General features: G+C 39.2%; 1 protein-coding gene across 1 annotated transcript; it reads left to right on the plus strand.

The window, feature by feature from the left end:
- On the plus strand, positions 1,177–17,831 carry LOC110398780 (claudin-19-like). The gene is made up of 5 exons (XM_021396730.1): positions 1,177–1,642; positions 9,722–9,886; positions 10,029–10,110; positions 14,588–14,698; positions 15,991–17,831. The coding sequence occupies exons 1-5, from the start codon at positions 1,423–1,425 to the stop codon at positions 16,088–16,090; spliced, it is 678 nt and encodes a 225-aa protein (XP_021252405.1). The 5' UTR covers positions 1,177–1,422; the 3' UTR covers positions 16,091–17,831.

A 17,910-nucleotide genomic window follows, 5' to 3' on the forward strand; every position in this document is an offset into this window, starting at 1 on the left:
ATGAGTATTTTGTGTTAACAGCTATGTGCTACCCACTGTTTTAGGTTTATAGTTTCATCTTCCTATTGTTGGGAGTGAATTGTGACTGCATGGGTCGTACCAACATAACAGGCAGAAACAGTCACTTGAACTGTCATACGAAGTCTGCTTGAGTTTACTCAATTTAAATTTATGATTTATTTTGCATATTTTCTGTTGACAATCATGTGTGCTTTGAAGAAGTTACACAGTCACTTAGGAGAAAATTAAACCCTCCTCAATGGCAGATTAAACTTTTATAGTGGAATACCCATCCTTTTAAGAGCAGAATAAACGTAATCCTGCTTTTCTTGTGCAAGCAAATTTCCACTGTGTTGCAGTCATTTAAAAGGAATGATTATGGGAGGAGGCTTGAATTCATTTTTTCTTTTTCTTCATGCTGAAAAGCTGTATTCCATTGCAATGGGGGCTACATGCTAAAACAAATGCTATCTATGGTTGTTTGCCTGTTTTATTGTAAATGCAGGCCTCTTTTTGTGAAAGCAGCATTTTGGTGACAAGTGCAACAAAGGTGTAAAGTAAAAAAGTCATTATGAAAATGGCAATAATATTTTTCTGCATTGCCTTGGAGTCTGTTGATGCACGGGCAGCTCAGTAGCGTTGACAAAGCAAGTTATCTGCCAATGATTGCCAGTTTAGTCTGGACACCTTTGGTAGTAACTCTCATGATTTTGTTACAGTTTTCTCAACTGAGCTGTCCATTTCACTGAGTCTTTGCTGTAGCAAAAAGCCACATCTGGGCCTTTGTGCAACAGTTGGGCAGTGTTGTGGCTACGGGTCCTTGATTTTTAGAATGGGGGGAAAGGTCCTAAAGAGTACAGAACTTACCTTTCTGTTTGATCAAGCTGATCCACACAAAGTGCTGACATTACTGTCTAGCAGGAAGGTAAATGTGGAGATTAGAAGCATATCATAAGCGTAAGTATCGAAATTCATTTTGCTTTAAATTTGTACTGATAGGCATTGTAATCAGGAGACAATTTATGAAAGCATTCAGTATCTTTAATTTTAAAAGAAGTTTGAGTTAGCAAAGAAGTGAAGAACTGATGATGCATTGCAAATTTAAAATAGAGAATTCCTCATTTTGATCTTCTGGTTTCACTTTGTTGGTATTTTGTGGAATATGCATGTATGGTAATAAAAATTTTCCTAAGAAAATACTCAGATGTCATAGAATATTTGAGTATTCCAATTATTTCATGAGATTTAGATATCAGTTCCATCTCTTTCTTATGCAATAAATTAGTTTGTAGGTAGGCATCTTTCTGACGTTTTCCTGAAGGAAAGGTAAATCCATCTTCTGTATGTGTATAAACTGTTTCAACAGGTTCATAATACCAGAAATTGTGGGAGGCTTCTTTGAAAACAGCTTCTGTCAGAGGAATGGCTTCATCTTCTCTACAAATATGTTCACTGCTGCTGGCTTTAGCTGGATTCACCATTTTAGTTCTCACTACGATGTCAAATAGATGGAAAATTTCTGACACCACAGCAATGCTGATTCCTGCAGAGTGGATTTCTGAAGGTCTTTGGATGGACTGTGAAGTTAATAATTTTGGAGCAATACAGTGCAAGAAGTTTCTCTACATGTTGAGTTCAGAGAGTAAGTGTGTATATGTATATAAAATCCAGGGATATACTTCTTTCTTTTTGTACAGCGTATTAGTGCAGTTGGACAGCATATACTAGAAGTTGTCACAGAGGTTCTAGTATGGGGAGGATTTGTCCTTCAGTACTTGCAGGCAGGCTGAAGGAGCCCAGTGAAACCTGTATGCTTTACCCCACCATTCAGCCCCGTAACTGCTGTGCCTTTGTTGCCATATCTGTTTTGTTTTTACTTGTTTTCCTTGGTCTCTTTCTTAACTACAAGCCAGGAATATATCAGTAAGTGCTTTAGTGTGAGACAGGACTTGGATATTACACAACTAATTTGACTTTGTGTTAAATCTGTGTATTTGTTCTAGAAGCTTTCAGAGGTGGCTAGCTTACATGAAATATGTCTGTGCAAGTAGTGCTTTTGTGTTTTCCAAGCTAGAATGTGCTAGTGTGGTTGGTTGACTGCAAACAGAAAATGGTTTTCCTAGGAACTGAAAATGGTTTGTTTGGATTATTCTGGATTTTTAAAATATTTGTCTATAAACACCCTCGTTATAGTAAAAGATTAGGAAGGACTGACATTTTATGTTTTCCCCAGAAAATGGAGGTTGGGAACAGTTACAGTATAACCTTGGAAAAATGGTGTCTTGATAAGATCTGTCTGTCTTGAGCAGAACTTCCCATTTATTTGTTTTCAGCTTTCAGTATTGTGCAGTCACTTTGTCAGCTATATTACCAAATCGTTTCTTAACCCATTCCCTGTTTTATGGATCCCTGATTATTGCCATCACTGTTTTTCTGGGTTCTTTCCAGCTCATCTATTCTCAACGCACAGCGCTCAAAACTGGAAGCAGATCTTAGAGATAGCACAGACTATGAAAACTTGCCTTTCTTGATACAGACATGCACTCCACAGCAGTCAGAACTGCCTAGCAGTGTAAGGCAGATCTCAAAAACATGACTGCCTGGAAACAATCAGGATTCAGGGTTTTTGTGGTTCTTTTTCAGGACCCTAAGTACAGTGACTTCATTTGCATTCTTAATAATAGTGCCAGTTTAAGTATTCAGCATGTTGTACTGAGGCCAGAATTTGTAGCCTCAAAAGGAAGCAAATCATATCCTTCTAAGGATTTAAAAAACTCTGCTCTTTGAGTCAGAGACAATGCCAGCTTTTCCTGCCTTTCTGGTACCCAGAGTCAGAGTACTCCTCTCCAAGACTTTCTCTATCTAGATACCAGTTTGCCCAAAATTCATCTGGAAACTTAGGTCTGTTTTCTGGAAAGCAGAATGATGAGATGGGACCAATGGTTCTTCAGTTCCCACATGCGGTAGCAAGCTGTGACAGATGCTTACGATGACATCACAGCTTTGCCTCACCTAACAAGCAGGATCAGATGTCTCAGCCCTGTTAGATAGGGAAGCAGAGTCAATATCAGGCAGTCTCTTTGTTTTTGTTTTGATGCAGTTTAATTACACTCAACATGGAAAGAAAATATTCACCTGGAACAATCAACTTCCTGGTGGATTAAGCAGCTACCTGCCCTGGGGGATGTCTTCCCTCCTCCCTCCCAGAACTGTAGGAGACAAGTCCTGGCTGGCAGGGCTCAGGGGTCACCTTCAGCTGTCACCTAAAAACAGCTCAGGGTTCCTCGTGCCAGCTGACAGATGTGTTGTGTGGCTGTCCAGAAGAGTTACTGCTATCTGTCACAGGACAGTTTCTCTTCTTATAGTCAGTGGGTAGGTCAGTGTTCCTAGGTCCTGAAACAAATCTACAGAAGTGAACAAAAATGTACAAGCTATTGTTGATCAAACATTTAAGGTGTTAATATCTTCAGTATTTTTTTCTGTATTGGTTGATCTGATATAAAAAACCAACAACACAATTTCTGCCTGTAAATCCTATCTCAACCATATTGCATACTAATATGCCCTGTTTTGAGAACATCATTCTCACCTACAAGAAAGGCACTGGGGTGATACACCCCAAATAGTGGTGGACCTCCTGCCCTGTCACCTTTAGGCCAAGGGAAGGGACCTAAGAGGTGGGGAGGAATGGAAACAGGTCTCAGCTTGGCATCGCAGGCAAACTCCCTCCCTCCCTACCTTGCCTTTCCAGGTGCCCCTATGTAATAGATTTGAGGCTCTTGAACTTGAGGGATGGGTAAATGAGGAAATGGTGGAAGGTCCACCCAGGAGGTTGTGTAGGAAAAGGCAGTCCACTCCATGCCTCAAGACTGCCTCCAGCTAGAAGGGAAGAAGGGTAATTGCTGTTGGCGACTCCTTTCTGAGGGGAACAGAGGGCCTCGTGTAGGTCAGACCTTACCTGAGGGTCAGAGAGGTTACCGGAAAATTTACTGGTCTGATTTGCCCCTCTATTATCCTTTTCTGACAGTTCTTGCTGGCAGCAATGAAATCGCTGACTGAAGCCTGAGGGCTATCAAAAGGGCTTCAGGGTGTTAGGGGGTTAGTGAATGGAGTGGGAGTAAAGGTGGTGTTCTCCTCTATCCCGTCATGTGGCAGGCTAACTATGACTTAGTTGCCATTACTGAAACACGGTGGGATCATTTCTACAACTAGAGTGCTGCAATGTATGGCTGTAAACTCTTCAGAAGGGGTAGGCGAGGAAGGAGGTTAATGAAATTTAGTGAACAACAATCCTATATTCTGCAGGGAATATATTCCCATTCTTAAGGGAATGATTAAAATGCCTGGTGCCATGTATGAAAAACTTGTGCATTCTAGATCTGCACTTTAATCTGTTCCTCCTGTATGTGTGCTTTATGGGTCCATGTCAAAATTGCCTTTCTAATAGCCATTAGGAAGAGAGAACTTCTCTAATCATTTTTTAAAATTTTTATTTTTTAATCCTTGACAACAGTATAAAATCATAGGGATATTTGATTCAAATTCCTAATGGAATTCAACTTTGGAAGTCATATGAGTAGAAGTGATTGCTGAGGCCATCAGAGTAACTTCTGTTTATGAATAAATTAATCTGAAACTCTTTGAAGGGTATTTAACTGGATGCACATATTCCAGTATACTGGCACAATGTATTCATTTTAGTATGCTATCATTTTCAAATTTCAATGATTTAGCAGAAGGAGGGGTTTTTGGAAAAACTGCCTGAAAAGATCAATTCTCAACATATCACCATCTGCTTTCTTTGAAAGACTGCAAGCTGCTCAGGATCATTCTGACTGTGCTGCCAAATCTGTTCTTATTTAAAATAATGGCAGAGATGTTTTTGGCTGCTGAGGGGGGAAAATTATCACAGTGGCATGGTAGTATCCTTTTGCAGCCTAACCTGCTGACCTACAGCATCAGCTCGAAGTGACCACTGAATTTTGGAAAAACGGGTATATCTGCTTCAGGCAAGTTGTGGCTCTCACAACAGAACATCATTTTGGGAGTCTGTATGTAAATGCTGTGACTTTGTTACCATGCTGCATCACAGCAGAATGGTTTTATGAATAAACTGTGACTCAGTTTCCTGGAGACAAGAGCAGGTTATCACTGCAAGAAATGGTTAACCCTACTTGGATACACGAACAGTTTAATTTATTAACATTAGTGTGCAATGTGAATTGAATCTAGCATTTTCTCTAATCAAGAGCAGAAGCAAATAAACCAAGTTCAACAGACTTTACTTTGTCTAGAATAAATTTTTAATACTATAATGTTCTGACAAACAGATGCAATTATCTGGTATGTATTATTCTCATAAAGCTATTTTCCTTCATCATTTTACTCCTTTTGAGATAGGTCTGTCACACTGGTTTATTCTATCCCGTATATTTCATTGCTATGGAGTATACATTATCACAGCTTTATTCCAGTGTAAGTGGGACTATCTAAAACTGTATAGTTTAACTATAGATCAATACGTTGTGAAATATTAATGACAATCAAACAACCACAGTCTTAACATTCCTGAAAGAAGCTGGCAGTGTAGTTGCTGTGGATCACTGAAGATCATAATTCCAAAAATATGCTAAATTTTCTAGCATCAGAAAAAAGTTCCTATTCTCAAGCTCTTCTTCATCAAGAAAATAACACAAGAAAGCTTTTTTTTTAATCTGAGATCATTAAGCAAATTACAATCATTTTAGTCATATATACACCATAGACTATGGCAGAGAAGGAAAGAGAGACTCTTTTAAAATACTTTCTAGAAATACTGGCTAGAATTTCTAGGCTGAGTCTAAGGCTAGATTTTATCACTTCCTATTATAAAAACAATATTGTTAGTTGTTTTTTTAGTGTTAATATCTTTATCATGAACTACTCCCACTAATTGTCATAGACTGTAAGCCTTATCTCTGCGGTTGAGCAAAGAGCAAAGGTAGGCTTATTTTGGAGAGAAATCCAGAGATAAAACAGCTAGGAGGCTTCTGAAATGCTTCACTTGATGCTGACCTAATTATAAGGGTATTCAACTGTTACTACTCACAAGCATGTCTGCTGCACTGGAAATGGTTGGTTTCCTTTCGTGTTTGGTTGGATGGGCCATTACTGGAGGTACCTTGCCAAATAGTTACTGGAGAGTCTCCAGTTTATATGGTAGTGTGATCACAATATCTGCCTTGTATGAAAACCTGTGGAAGAGCTGTGCGGAAGACAGCACCGGAGTATCCAACTGCAAGCAATTTGACTCTCTGTTTGCTCTGCCTGGTATATGACTTTGCACGGTCTTGTTTACAGTGCTTAAGAATTGTTGGTAAAAAGTAGCAAGATTTTTGTTTTGGTAATCTGGTTGTAATAGAAAATAACACCGACTTCCTGAACAGGACAGATTTTGTGGGTTAAAGAAATAAAAAGTGGCACTATATGTGGAACACGTAAGGAAAGGAAAGTGAAGACATGTGACAGCTTCGTATCTATATGGAATTATTGTATGGGCACTCTTTTGCCATAGTTGATAGCCAATGGAGGTTTTTTCATAAAGTAGCTGTAAAAACTTTTGTTTATCTAAAAAGTGGGTAGTAGTATTTCTCTGTTTAGACTGAAAACTATACAATGGAGCAAGTTCAGTGAGTACATGATTTAGATTAACTTACCTGTCAGAAGTTAATAAGTACTGTCTTGTTGGATGTGGTTCTAAATATCAGGAAATTCAGGTCTGCTGTCTCCTGTACTGCGTATCAGCCTGCAGCAGAACTGTAGCATGTCCTCAGGTGTTGAATTAAGGCACTAGTCTGTAGATAGTAGGCATGCTTATAGACAGTAAAGCTAGTTTTTATCCATCTTGAATACTTCAAACTTATCCCAGATAAAAAATGTCTTCCTTATTAGTTGAATCTACACTTAGAGGTGGCTAAACTAAATAGAAAGGAAGATACTCCTTATCTGAAGAATGTGGAGCATGGGATTAGTGGGAATAAGGTACTGAACTTTTTTCTGTCTGAAGTTATTGTCCAGCTCTGAAAATAGCATAGCAGTCTTGTGAACGTGTCTGTGCCCATTTTTAGGGAATTTTCTGTTCTTCCAATAATTCTAACAATTACTTAACAATCTTTCTAACAAATTGTTATCTGACAATTGGTTTTAAAATGCGTGTGTATTAAGAGGAATGTAACATCCTACATAACTAAGAATCACCAGTAGCAGGATAATTGCTTTCCTCAGAAGAACGCTTATGTGAGTTATGTGCTTGGTTTGCTGCTAAAACCAAAGAGAAAGGAAGGAGGAAAGTTCCTGGAGAGTCATCAAGAACAATATGGTGTCAACAAGAGGGAAAACAGGGCGAGATGGAAAGTAAACTGATAGGCCAGGCTCTGAAAGTGAGGTTGTGAAGATTAGATTTGATACACTGAAGAGATCAGTTGGAGGAGATGACATTATACTTGACGGGGAAATATGGGAAGAGGGAAGGGACAAAGCAGCCTGCAGAACTGAGAAGAGCTGAGAAGAAAAGGTTTAAGGAGAGAAGTACTGAAAAAGAAACAAATTAGAAGACACAGAACTGGAGAAAAGGTTGAGAGGACAATTGGGCAAAGAAAAAGGGGTTGGTGTCAGTAAGGGCAAATAATGGGACATGCAAGAAAGGTTTGTAGCTCTCATGGATATGAGCCAGGCCATGCTTAGTTTAGGCGTGTATGAGATTGCTGCTTAGAAACTTCTCTGAAGCTATTACAGCAGAAGATGCGAGAGATTTAAAAAAAGGTGTCTTTGTTCAAGGGGTGTTATGTCTCAGCAGAAAGACCATAAAAATGTACTGTGAAGGTTTCCTTATTGGCAACTGAATGGTGGAGTATACTGCTGTTTTTTCTGTTTGTTTGTTTGTTTGTTTCTTTATATGGGAAACATCAGACTTTGTTCTTTGAAACAGATTGAAAGCTTTTGAATTCAGCATGCCATTAGCCCAAATCACAAACGTTTGAAGGGAGGACCTTTTTAAAGCAGTATTGCACAAGATTAACACCGTGACTCATTATAGTTAGCACCATATGTCTAGTCACAACTGTATTAAACATTTGATATTAAATCAATTAATCAAAGAGAACTTGCTTGCAGACAGCATGAGGGTGTGCTTGTGCGTCTTGGAATGACATGGGGTGTCCCATCCAACACTGCTGGTATCCCAAATGCCTGAAATATAACTTCTTGGATCCCTGCTATAGGTAATACCTTTTGGCACAGCCTAAGATCCCAAATTAGAAAGCAGTGTTGAAATGTAGTGCTCATCCTAACAGTATTTCATGGAAGCAACAGCCTTGAACTGTTTATGGTACTTGAGGAACTTTTCCACTTTTTTATTACTATTTGTATTTTCTTTTTCCAGAAAAAAATAAAATTGGTGCTTAACGAAACATGAATTTCTTGAGCAGCATTATCCTTTAATGCTTCAGCTTATTCATCCCCTGACTATGTGTTACTGTCTTTGCAACCTCCCAGGCTTACAGGCCTAGTATGCATAAGCCACTTAAAGCCATCCAGCATGCTAAGTGAGAGTGTGAGTCCATCACTTTGCCTGCTACTTCTGTGCCTGATTCTTGTTGTTTGGAGAACGACCATTTCACCCAGTCTCACCCAATACTGAGCTAGAGAGCAGGGTACCTGGACACGACTGGTGGGAGAGAGCTGGAATGCTGGTACCAATGATGCTGCTTCCAGACACATTCCAGTTCAGACCCTGTTTACACACTGTTAGTACCAGGACCCACGAGACTTGTGACACTTGGCACGTTTACCTCATTAAAAAGGTGCTGAAGTGTCATTTGAACTAGAACCTACTAAATCCAGGCTGCCATTCCAAAGAGCCTGAAGTCCCTGTCTGACTTTCCTTCTTAGGCTGGTTAATAACTGGTCTCAGTTATTGTGTGATTGATAGCTGTGTGTGAAAACTGGGAGCTTAAATGATACAGAGTTGTCAGCAGAAACAGAGAAAGAGCACTGAATATGTTTCAGTAGCTGGTCACAGACTCCCTCATATAACCTCACCAGCTAAACACTCTCTGCAAGAGTATCTTTAGCAGGAGAGGAGAGCTGCAGATGTTGGACCCAGCTCATCCCCTGCTCATTACCCCTATTCAATTTAAAGTATTAAAAAGTACACTGCTAACTCCAGCACCTGCTTTTTCCATCTCTTACTGGAAGTAGCAAAGCAGACTCTGTCCAGGATATATTCCCAACCTTCCGTAATGTCACCTTGGTTAGGATCTGGAGTTCAGAGGTGTCCTGTGCACTCAGGTATGTAGGTAAAAGGAAATCACCAGAACCGATAGCCCAGAGATGTATACCTGCACCTGTAAGTGACCATGTATACTGCAACACATTTTCTCAAGACTTAAGGATGTGAGCTGTGAAGCATTTGCTATGCTTTTGGGGGTTTACTCAAGCTCCTAAAAGGATTTACTGAACCTTGAAGTGTAAGTGTAGCTCAACACTGAAATCTGATAAACTATATACAACCCTCTACGTTTTGGTATTTCTCGGAACTGAATGGCAAGGTTGGACAAGACTCATTTATTGCTACTACTGTTAAGTCTGTCACTGTCTCTGATCTGTTACATTTTGACAGTATAGGGTTAATTTAATTTCCGTATAGATCCTTATTTGTTCTCTCTTTATCTGTCTCACTCAGTCCATATTCAGGCATGCCGTGCCTTGATGATCATTTCCATCCTTCTGGGATTCATAGCTGCCGTGGTCTTGCTGCCTGGTTTAAAGTGTACAAACGTTGGGCTGAGTGATGAGGATGAAAAAATGAAGGTTGCTGTCACGGGAGGATTTCTTTTTATTTTAGGAGGTAATGTTGAGACTGAAATAAAAATGCTGTCAGTACTTTGTATTGCTGTCACAATGAGACTAAATGAATCGAACACTACTGTTGGATTAAAGACATTAAAGGACTCACTCAACTATGTGCTTTTTAATGTTTTTACTGGCAGGTCTCTGTTCGATGGTGGCCGTTTCTTGGTATGCGGCAATGATTACTGCTCAGTTCTTTAATCCATTATATACTGGAACCAAGTAAGTTAATAGATAAGTCATACTAGACTCCAGTATGTGTTAGATGGCAGGATTAGCCTCAGCCACTCCAGGGTTTCAAAACCTGGATGGATCCCAATGTGGAGCTCTTACATAAGAAAGAAATTGTCTTCAGGGGAAGACCTCAGAGATATTTGCTGCTGGTAGGAAGGGAGAAGAGGTCTCCTCTGGAAGCTTTAGTGGATGTGTGGGATGTGTCAACCCCACATTTGTCTTGGATTACTGGCACGGAGTACTCCCTCATGCTGGCAACTTGTGATCTTTAGTTTGCAAAATGCAGAACTGAAGTTAAAAACACTGAAGTTCCCATCAAGAAATGTCTTTTATCTACTTGAGTCAAAATGATTCCCTTCTTCTTGTATCTTTATCTGAGCCCCTGTCTATCCCCCTGATAATGTGCTTTCTCTGCACAGGTACTCTGATATTACAAAGAAAATTGGAACTCAGATTTAGTGAACAATGGTAGATTTGCTATCCTTTTCAAAGGCCTTCTTACACCTATGTGAAATCTCTCTTCCTTATGTTTCTGTTTTTTTTTTCCCCAATACCCCTTGTTGAAAAAAACTATTCTTAATCCTCAGGTTTTGCATTTAATCCACAATGCAAAACATAAAACTTTTTTGTCATCAATGTGTGCAGCATCACGGTTCTATCATATTGACCTATAGTCTTGGACTTCATGGTACTTCTCCTTCTAGATCCTTACCTCCAAGTTGTCTTTAAGGGAAGCAATCATTTCACCTTAATTTAGCTGTCTGAGGCTTGGGCAACTAATCTGGGTTACGTGCCTACATGCCAGCTATGGTGAGTAGAGAAACAAGCTTGTTGGCTGTACCGATAGATGGAGCCTGGTGACCTGACCTGAAGTTAGGCATCTACCCTCCAGACTTCTGCCTATGAGTTTAATGATAGGCTAAGGCTCATGTATTTCTCATCGGATTCCAGTTTTTACCATGCATGTTAATTGTAGAAATTGCTAATTATGTAGCCTTGACAAATGATGTTTTCTACTTATTTTGATAATGAATGCTGGAAGCAAGATTGTTCCTGGTTGTCATTTAAAGTATATACATTTTCATGTCTACACCTTCTTTGGCATCAAATACATGCTGCAGTTGCTCCTTTTCAGGTCCTTCGTAATCTATGCCTGCCCTCCAGCATTCATGACTATTTGTTAAAAAACACATTCCTACCGGGAAGGCCATAGTACCAGCAGCCTTTACTATCTGTCTGTTCATTTTTCAAATGTGTATATTCACATTTTAACCTGTGCTGCTGCTCCTCTTTGGGGATAATGTGAGATGTCTAAATACCTCAGATGTACAAATAGCCATAGCTAGAATTTTGTCCCTCTTTTGGTCCAAATACCAAAGAAAATTAAGACTATGACATATTTTTGTTCATAGCAATGAGATGTACACTTAATTGAGACTCACAAGCAAATGCGAAAAAAGTACAGAAAATCAGCTTGAACTGAGTACTAGTGACCTGCAGACCGATGAAGAATGACACTGAAGTGTCATTGACTTCTTCTTTAAAGAAGTCAATTTTTTCCCCACCATGTAATAACAGCTCAATACTGATTTACCTTGTGAAGTAAAATGACCCAAGGTTTGTGGCACTACCATCCCGGGTTGCACACAACCAACTTTTGAGGTGTAAAAGCCCTTAGTCTGATACAGAAGCAACAACCTTCAAAACTAAATGTCTACTGAGGATAGCTTATCTTGTTCAAAACTAAACATCCACTGAGGATAGCTTATCTTGGTAAATGGACTTATCAATGAAGAGTAAGGGTAGGGGGCGGTGACTGAGCCTCTCCTTTGGAGAGAGAAAAAGGGAGAGCAAAACAAATAATACCTTGCCTGTGGAACATGAGAGAGCTGCTTTGAGGAAGAATCATAGAACCCTTAGAGTTGGAAGGGACCTTTAAAGGCCATCTAGTCCAACTCCCCTGCAATGAACAGGGACACCACAGCTGGATCAGGTTGCCCAGGGCCTGATGCAACCTGTCCTTGAAAGTCTCCAGGGATGGGGCATCCACCACATCTCTGGGCAACCTGTGCCAGTGCCTCACCACCCTCACTGTAAAAGACTTTTTCCTTATATCCAACCTAAATCTACCCTCTTTAAGCTTGAAGAGGGGAAGTTTATTATTTGCCAGCACCTCTACAAAGTCTGTTGTGATTTGATCAGTAAACTATAAACCATTCGTTCCTAGGATAATATTTGAAGTGTTTTATAGTTTTTCCTCTTGAGGATCCGTTCACAGACGTAGGAGGTGAAGTGCTTCCTTGTGAATCAGAGTACTTAAAGCAATTGCTCTCCTTACGTTTCCAAACAAGCACTTCCAAAGAAATCACACTTGTAAGATTTTTTTGCTTTATGTCCCCTTGAGAGTATTATCTGAAAAGTAATAAATATGTTAGAGGACCAAAAAACAGGAATGATAAGGAATTGCAGTTTATAGAACAGCCAGCGAGTTTTGTAGTTACATTATAGTTACTGGGCTTCAATATCAGTTGGTGTTAATCAGTTACTAGATTGTTTGCATTTGGTAGCTGAAGATTTTTTTTTTTTTTTTTTGTATCTAATCTTCCTATTTAAGACTATCAGTTTACTGAACAGTTCTTAGGGAATTAACTTTGATTGTTGGTAAAGCTCTGTTTACCCATGGTCTGTTCTCTTTAGGAAGTTCGTCCTCCTTGGGCTGTGCGAAAGGGGTTTACTTTCAATTACAGGGCAGCATTAATCTTCAGTCTTAAGAAGGTGGAAAATCTGCTTTTTGGATAGCTTTTTTTGGTCTGACTTCAGCCAGTTAGTAAAATTAACTTCTTTTGATTCTTAGTGGAATTTCTCATACAACTGTGAAGGAAACCTGAGTCATCCCCGGATGCATCCTATATATGCTTTCCTTTGGTATGATGTGTACAACATTCCTGACTTCAGACAGCTAGTGAGCAGAGATACAAAAGAGATCAAATTCAGACCAGCCCTTCAGCACTCTCCAATTCTTCATTAGTATTCCAGCTTCCCACCCCAACCTTTTTTTGAGATGATGATCATCTCTCTCTTCTGTTGCATAGTGTCTGAAACAGTGGGGACCTGAGCTCTGCTTGGGGTTCCAGCATGCAATGGGAACACCTTGGAACTTCCGGGTTCTGGAGTCAGAAAGAAACACTTTTAAATAATGATTTCATATTTACAAACAGAAAGAATATCCACTTATCTGGTTTCAGTATACCTTCTGTGCGGTCCATGACAGTTATTTCGTCCTTATACTGGCTGTGCCACTGACAGTGTTTTGTCATTACTGTCTGTCACAAGAAACAGCTAACCATAGAAATCAGTTTTCTATGGACACAACACTAGACCACCTGTAAGCAGCTGTCTGTATAGAGCTCATTTTTCCTTTCTAGTAGGAAAGCTGGGAAAGGGCAATTGTTTATTAGGTAGTCTCATAACAAACTTACATATCCTAAATAATATTCAGCACTCTCTGTGGTTGTGTCTGAAATGCATTTATGAACAGTCCCAGAATGAAAAAGGATAGTTCTCCATTTTACTGTACAGAATGAAACCCTTCAGAAAATCCCTCCATCCAGCCCAGGAAATTCATGGCTAATGAGTTTGACTCAAAGACTAGACACCTCTGAGCTTGGTAAAGGCTGTCAGGAGTTTCCCTAAAAACAAAGTTTTTGTAACAGGACAAAGATACATGCACAACACATTGGTACCTCTGTCATCTGAGATAATAGAATCATAGAATGATAGTATGGTTTGAATAGAAGGGACCTTTAAGATCATCTAGTTCCAACCCCCTGCTATAGGCAGGGACACCTCCCTCTAGATACCTAATGAATGACAGAATTCCTTTCTTGGCTACTTTTGTCACATCTATTTGTGCACTCCACCCAAATACCAGCTAGCGGGTAATTCTTAGAGTTCTTCAGTATTTGGGCACCCTCATTCAGGTGGAGATTGAAGAGGCAGGTCTGATGAAGAAAGCTGATGAATTGCATAAACAACCAGACCACCGATGTGGAATTCAGCATATGCGAAGGAGCATGCATGTAACTTTTCTTTTTCCCCTTTTCTCTCAAATTAGTCATACCCGTTGCTCTGTATGGATTCAGTTTTAAGATACAACATCTCTCTTTATTATCAGCAACTTATTAAATGTACGCAACTGTTTATTGCTACTTACCTTTATGTTGCTTAGTGCTTTTTGTTGTGCACTGATTTGGAAGAGCACTTGAATATGCCCATAAGAGTTTTACTGAACAGACACAAAACTAGATCTTTCCTCCTCCGTAATCTACTGAGGTACCTTTCAGCTAGCTGACATCTATCCAGAATGGAATTTGTTTGGATGATTTGTGTGGTTTGTGTCTCATTCTAAAGTAACGGCTTTGTGATCTTGTTATACACTGCTTCCATAAAATCTTTTGTGTTTCAGATATGAACTAGGAGATGCTCTGTACTTAGGCTGGGCTGGATCTGTTCTTTGTATGCTTGGTGGGATCTTCCTAACCTGTTCATGGAAAGGGAAGAAAAAACAGGAACACAGGTAATCTTGTATTTGGCAGTTCAATTAGTAACTCTCTGTTATATCATTTTCTGTCTTCTCCTTTGCCCCGGTTTAAATCTGCAGCAAAATAAACAGGAAACTCTACCTACTGAATCAGTGCTCTGAAATGTCACAGACTTGTGATGGGTGGTGATGCTGTACCAGGTACTTGTACCTCCCAAATATTGAACTTGTTGGTAACTGGCTATAATCAGCAGTCACCTATAATTAGGCTTCGATAATTCTGATGATGCTTCTGAGATCTATATGATGAAAATGTGCAGTGAAAGAGCAAATTACATTTTGCCAAAGGAAAAACGTATTGAAGAATATACTATATATACATATAATTAAGCTCTCCTGTAATAGCGCTATTAAAATGCTCAAACACTGTTTATTTCGAAGAAGATGTAGTGACCTTTTCTTCCCCAATATATCCAATTGATTGCTAGAAGCATGCGATGTTTTCATGTTTCTTGTGGAATATTTTACGTCTAATATGTTGAGCATACATCAATACAGAAAAATCAAGATTCTTGGCCTCCATATTTAACCTTGCCTGCATTTTTTCCCAATCTATATTTTTTTACACATACACAAGGTCCCTTTCTCAAGGAGAGGGATGGATTGCTAGAAATAGCAGAGGTCCTTGTCTTCTTAGAAGATCCCAAATAGCTTTAAGGATGTACTGGCCAAGCTTGAGAGGACTGTAACACAGAAGGGAGAAGCATGCTGTATTTACTCTTGGGAAAGTTATGTCAAAACACCTAATAAGTGAGAATGTTCTTCTGATACTCCATTGCTTAATCTGAAGCCACTGAACTTTTATGGCAATATTTTATCAGCCAAGTTGGACTTTAGATCTGACTTTGTATCTGACTGACTTGTACCACACATCCTGAAATATCCTGAAAAATCAGGCAAAACTGATGGGGGCAAAAGAAGTTCAACATGATGGATGGCAGCTGAAGGGGTTAGGCTGAAGATGCTTCCATTCTGTTTTCTAATAATTCTGATTCCTGTATTAAAAACTGCAGCTTGCACAAAGACATTAAAATCTTTCTCTTGTGCTTTAGATGCTTGACCTAAGTGCCTCCAAGAAAGGCACAGAGCTGGTTTCTGGCTAACAGAAAAGCGATACCTGATGAGAACAATAGGCCTTTAATAGCTGCACCCTTGGGAAGTATGTGCTATCAGTGCATTGGATACAGACCTAAATGAGTAACTAATTGCCTGAAACTGTGGCTGTGTGTGTAATGCCTCTTTTTAAAATCTTTTTTCTTAATTTACAGTGCCAACAAATACAGATATTCAGCAGCCCAGGCAGCTTGTCAGCAGCAAATTTACACCAAAAACTCCGAGACAGTCACAAGTTCCAAGGAGTATGTCTAAACTTACATTTTCACATCACTTTTAACGTTATGAGGTTTTGAACTTACATAAAAAAAAAAGATTTCCTTCCAGGGATTCGTTCTATGTTGTAATCTTTCATCTTAATTTGGAGATTATTTACATCTGAACACCTCCTTCTGGGAATGGCTTTGAAGTAGAAATAGATTTCTGCAGATGTGATGTGAAATTCTGCAGCATGAAGGCTGTCTGCATGCTGAGAAGTCTGGTAATATTTAAGCACAGAGTGTGGGATATCCTGATAGCTGAGACCACCTTTTTCTGTTTCAGCTAACTAGACAGTGTGGAACTGGTGTGCTGTAGCTGCCTGTGAGTTAATACAGCTCACTGTATTTCTCATTCTCGTTCATATCACTCATTTCTAATTGTTTTATTTTCATTAGTGTTGGGAGCTTTAGCTTGTAACAGTAAATAAGCTTTATTCCACTGACTGACTAAAACAGTCTTTCTGATGCGTAGTATCCTGGCCATTAATGAAGAGATAGTCTATATACTGTGAGTTTGAAGTCTAAGTCTCATAGTATACTGAAATACATATTATGTATGTAATCAAGATTTGTAAAAGGTTCAAAAATCCCTTAGAATCAACCACTCACCTGTGTATCTGTGGATGTGCAACAAGTTCCTTGTTGGTTGGGTCATAGCTATGAAAAATAAATGCTACAGAACAAACCAAACACAGCTGGGAACAAGGAAAGCTGCTGGTCAGACTGCCTTGAGGTAACTAGAATCTAGCACCAGTTTTGATCTCTTCTTTCTATCTTTTCAGCTTCAAAAATAATTATATTTTAATTTTGGGCAGTCTTTTACTTTGGGAGCTTCTATTGCATCTGAATTGCCTAATTCAAGTAATTCTGCAATGGCTTTGTTCTCTGTCATGGTTCCAGCATTAGAACTGATGCCTTAAACTGCTTCACTACTGGGAGCTTATGTTGCCTTATGTAAGCACTTAAGACACTGAAGATGAACTAATTTTCCTTAATATTGATGTCTTGAGCAACGTGAAATGGAATTTCACACTGCAGGTTCACAGTTTTTTTGTCCTTAAATTATGAATGTATTAATATAGTTCAACAAAAAACTTTGGTATTTCTCTGCTTTCAACATCTTGTGTCAAACCGTAACTACAGTCTGGGTGAGAAACTTCATGCTTCTTCCTTAGCTTGTCCTTCCTTGTTTATCCAAACAGATACATTTATTGGGGCAACCTGCAAATAGTCGGAGCAGAAACAGTTTAGTCACTTTGCTTGCCTGCAAATACTGCTGATTTGTAAAGTGAGACTTTAAGGAATGAATTTGGCCACTGACAGATCTTAAACTTAATAAATTAAACCAAAATGAGTGACAATGGCTTTTAGGTTGCCACTGTCATCTTTGTCCCTCAACAACCAACTCTTTCTCATAAAATCACCCCTTTGATATATTAAAGAATAATTTCAAAAGCTGAGGAGCCATTTAGCTTGTTTTGTGGGAGCTGAACTCCTTATAATCGCCTGAATATTCTGTCTAGTGTATTTTTATGTAAATCTGTGTTGTTTGGTCTAGTTGAAAGTAAGAAAAATTCAGAACTTAGGCAGAGAAATAGGTGTGTCGGAATTCAGAGCTTCCTTGGTCTTGCATCAGCTCTTCCAGCGACATCACTGGGAAGTCTGATGGAAACCAAGAGGAAAATCCCTTGTTCATTCAATGTGTCATTGTCATATTCAGTGTTACTGAGGGGACATAAATGCTGAACATACTGTTTACCTATTTGGTTATGATCCTTCCAACAATTGGGTGTTTCTGCTGTTTTTCCCTGATTA

This window comes from Numida meleagris, chromosome 4 (assembly GCF_002078875.1).
Source record: "Numida meleagris isolate 19003 breed g44 Domestic line chromosome 4, NumMel1.0, whole genome shotgun sequence".
Lineage (NCBI taxonomy): Eukaryota > Metazoa > Chordata > Aves > Galliformes > Numididae > Numida > Numida meleagris.

Coding starts and splice junctions, on each gene's coding strand:
- LOC110398780 (XM_021396730.1), top strand. CDS start 1,423: ATGGCTTCATCTTCTCTACAAATATGTTCACTGCTGCTGGCTTTAGCT. Junction 9,887..10,028: donor ATTTCTTTTTATTTTAGGAG/GTAATGTTGAGA, acceptor TTTTACTGGCAG/GTCTCTGTTCGATGGTGGCC. Junction 10,111..14,587: donor CCATTATATACTGGAACCAA/GTAAGTTAATAG, acceptor TTTGTGTTTCAG/ATATGAACTAGGAGATGCTC.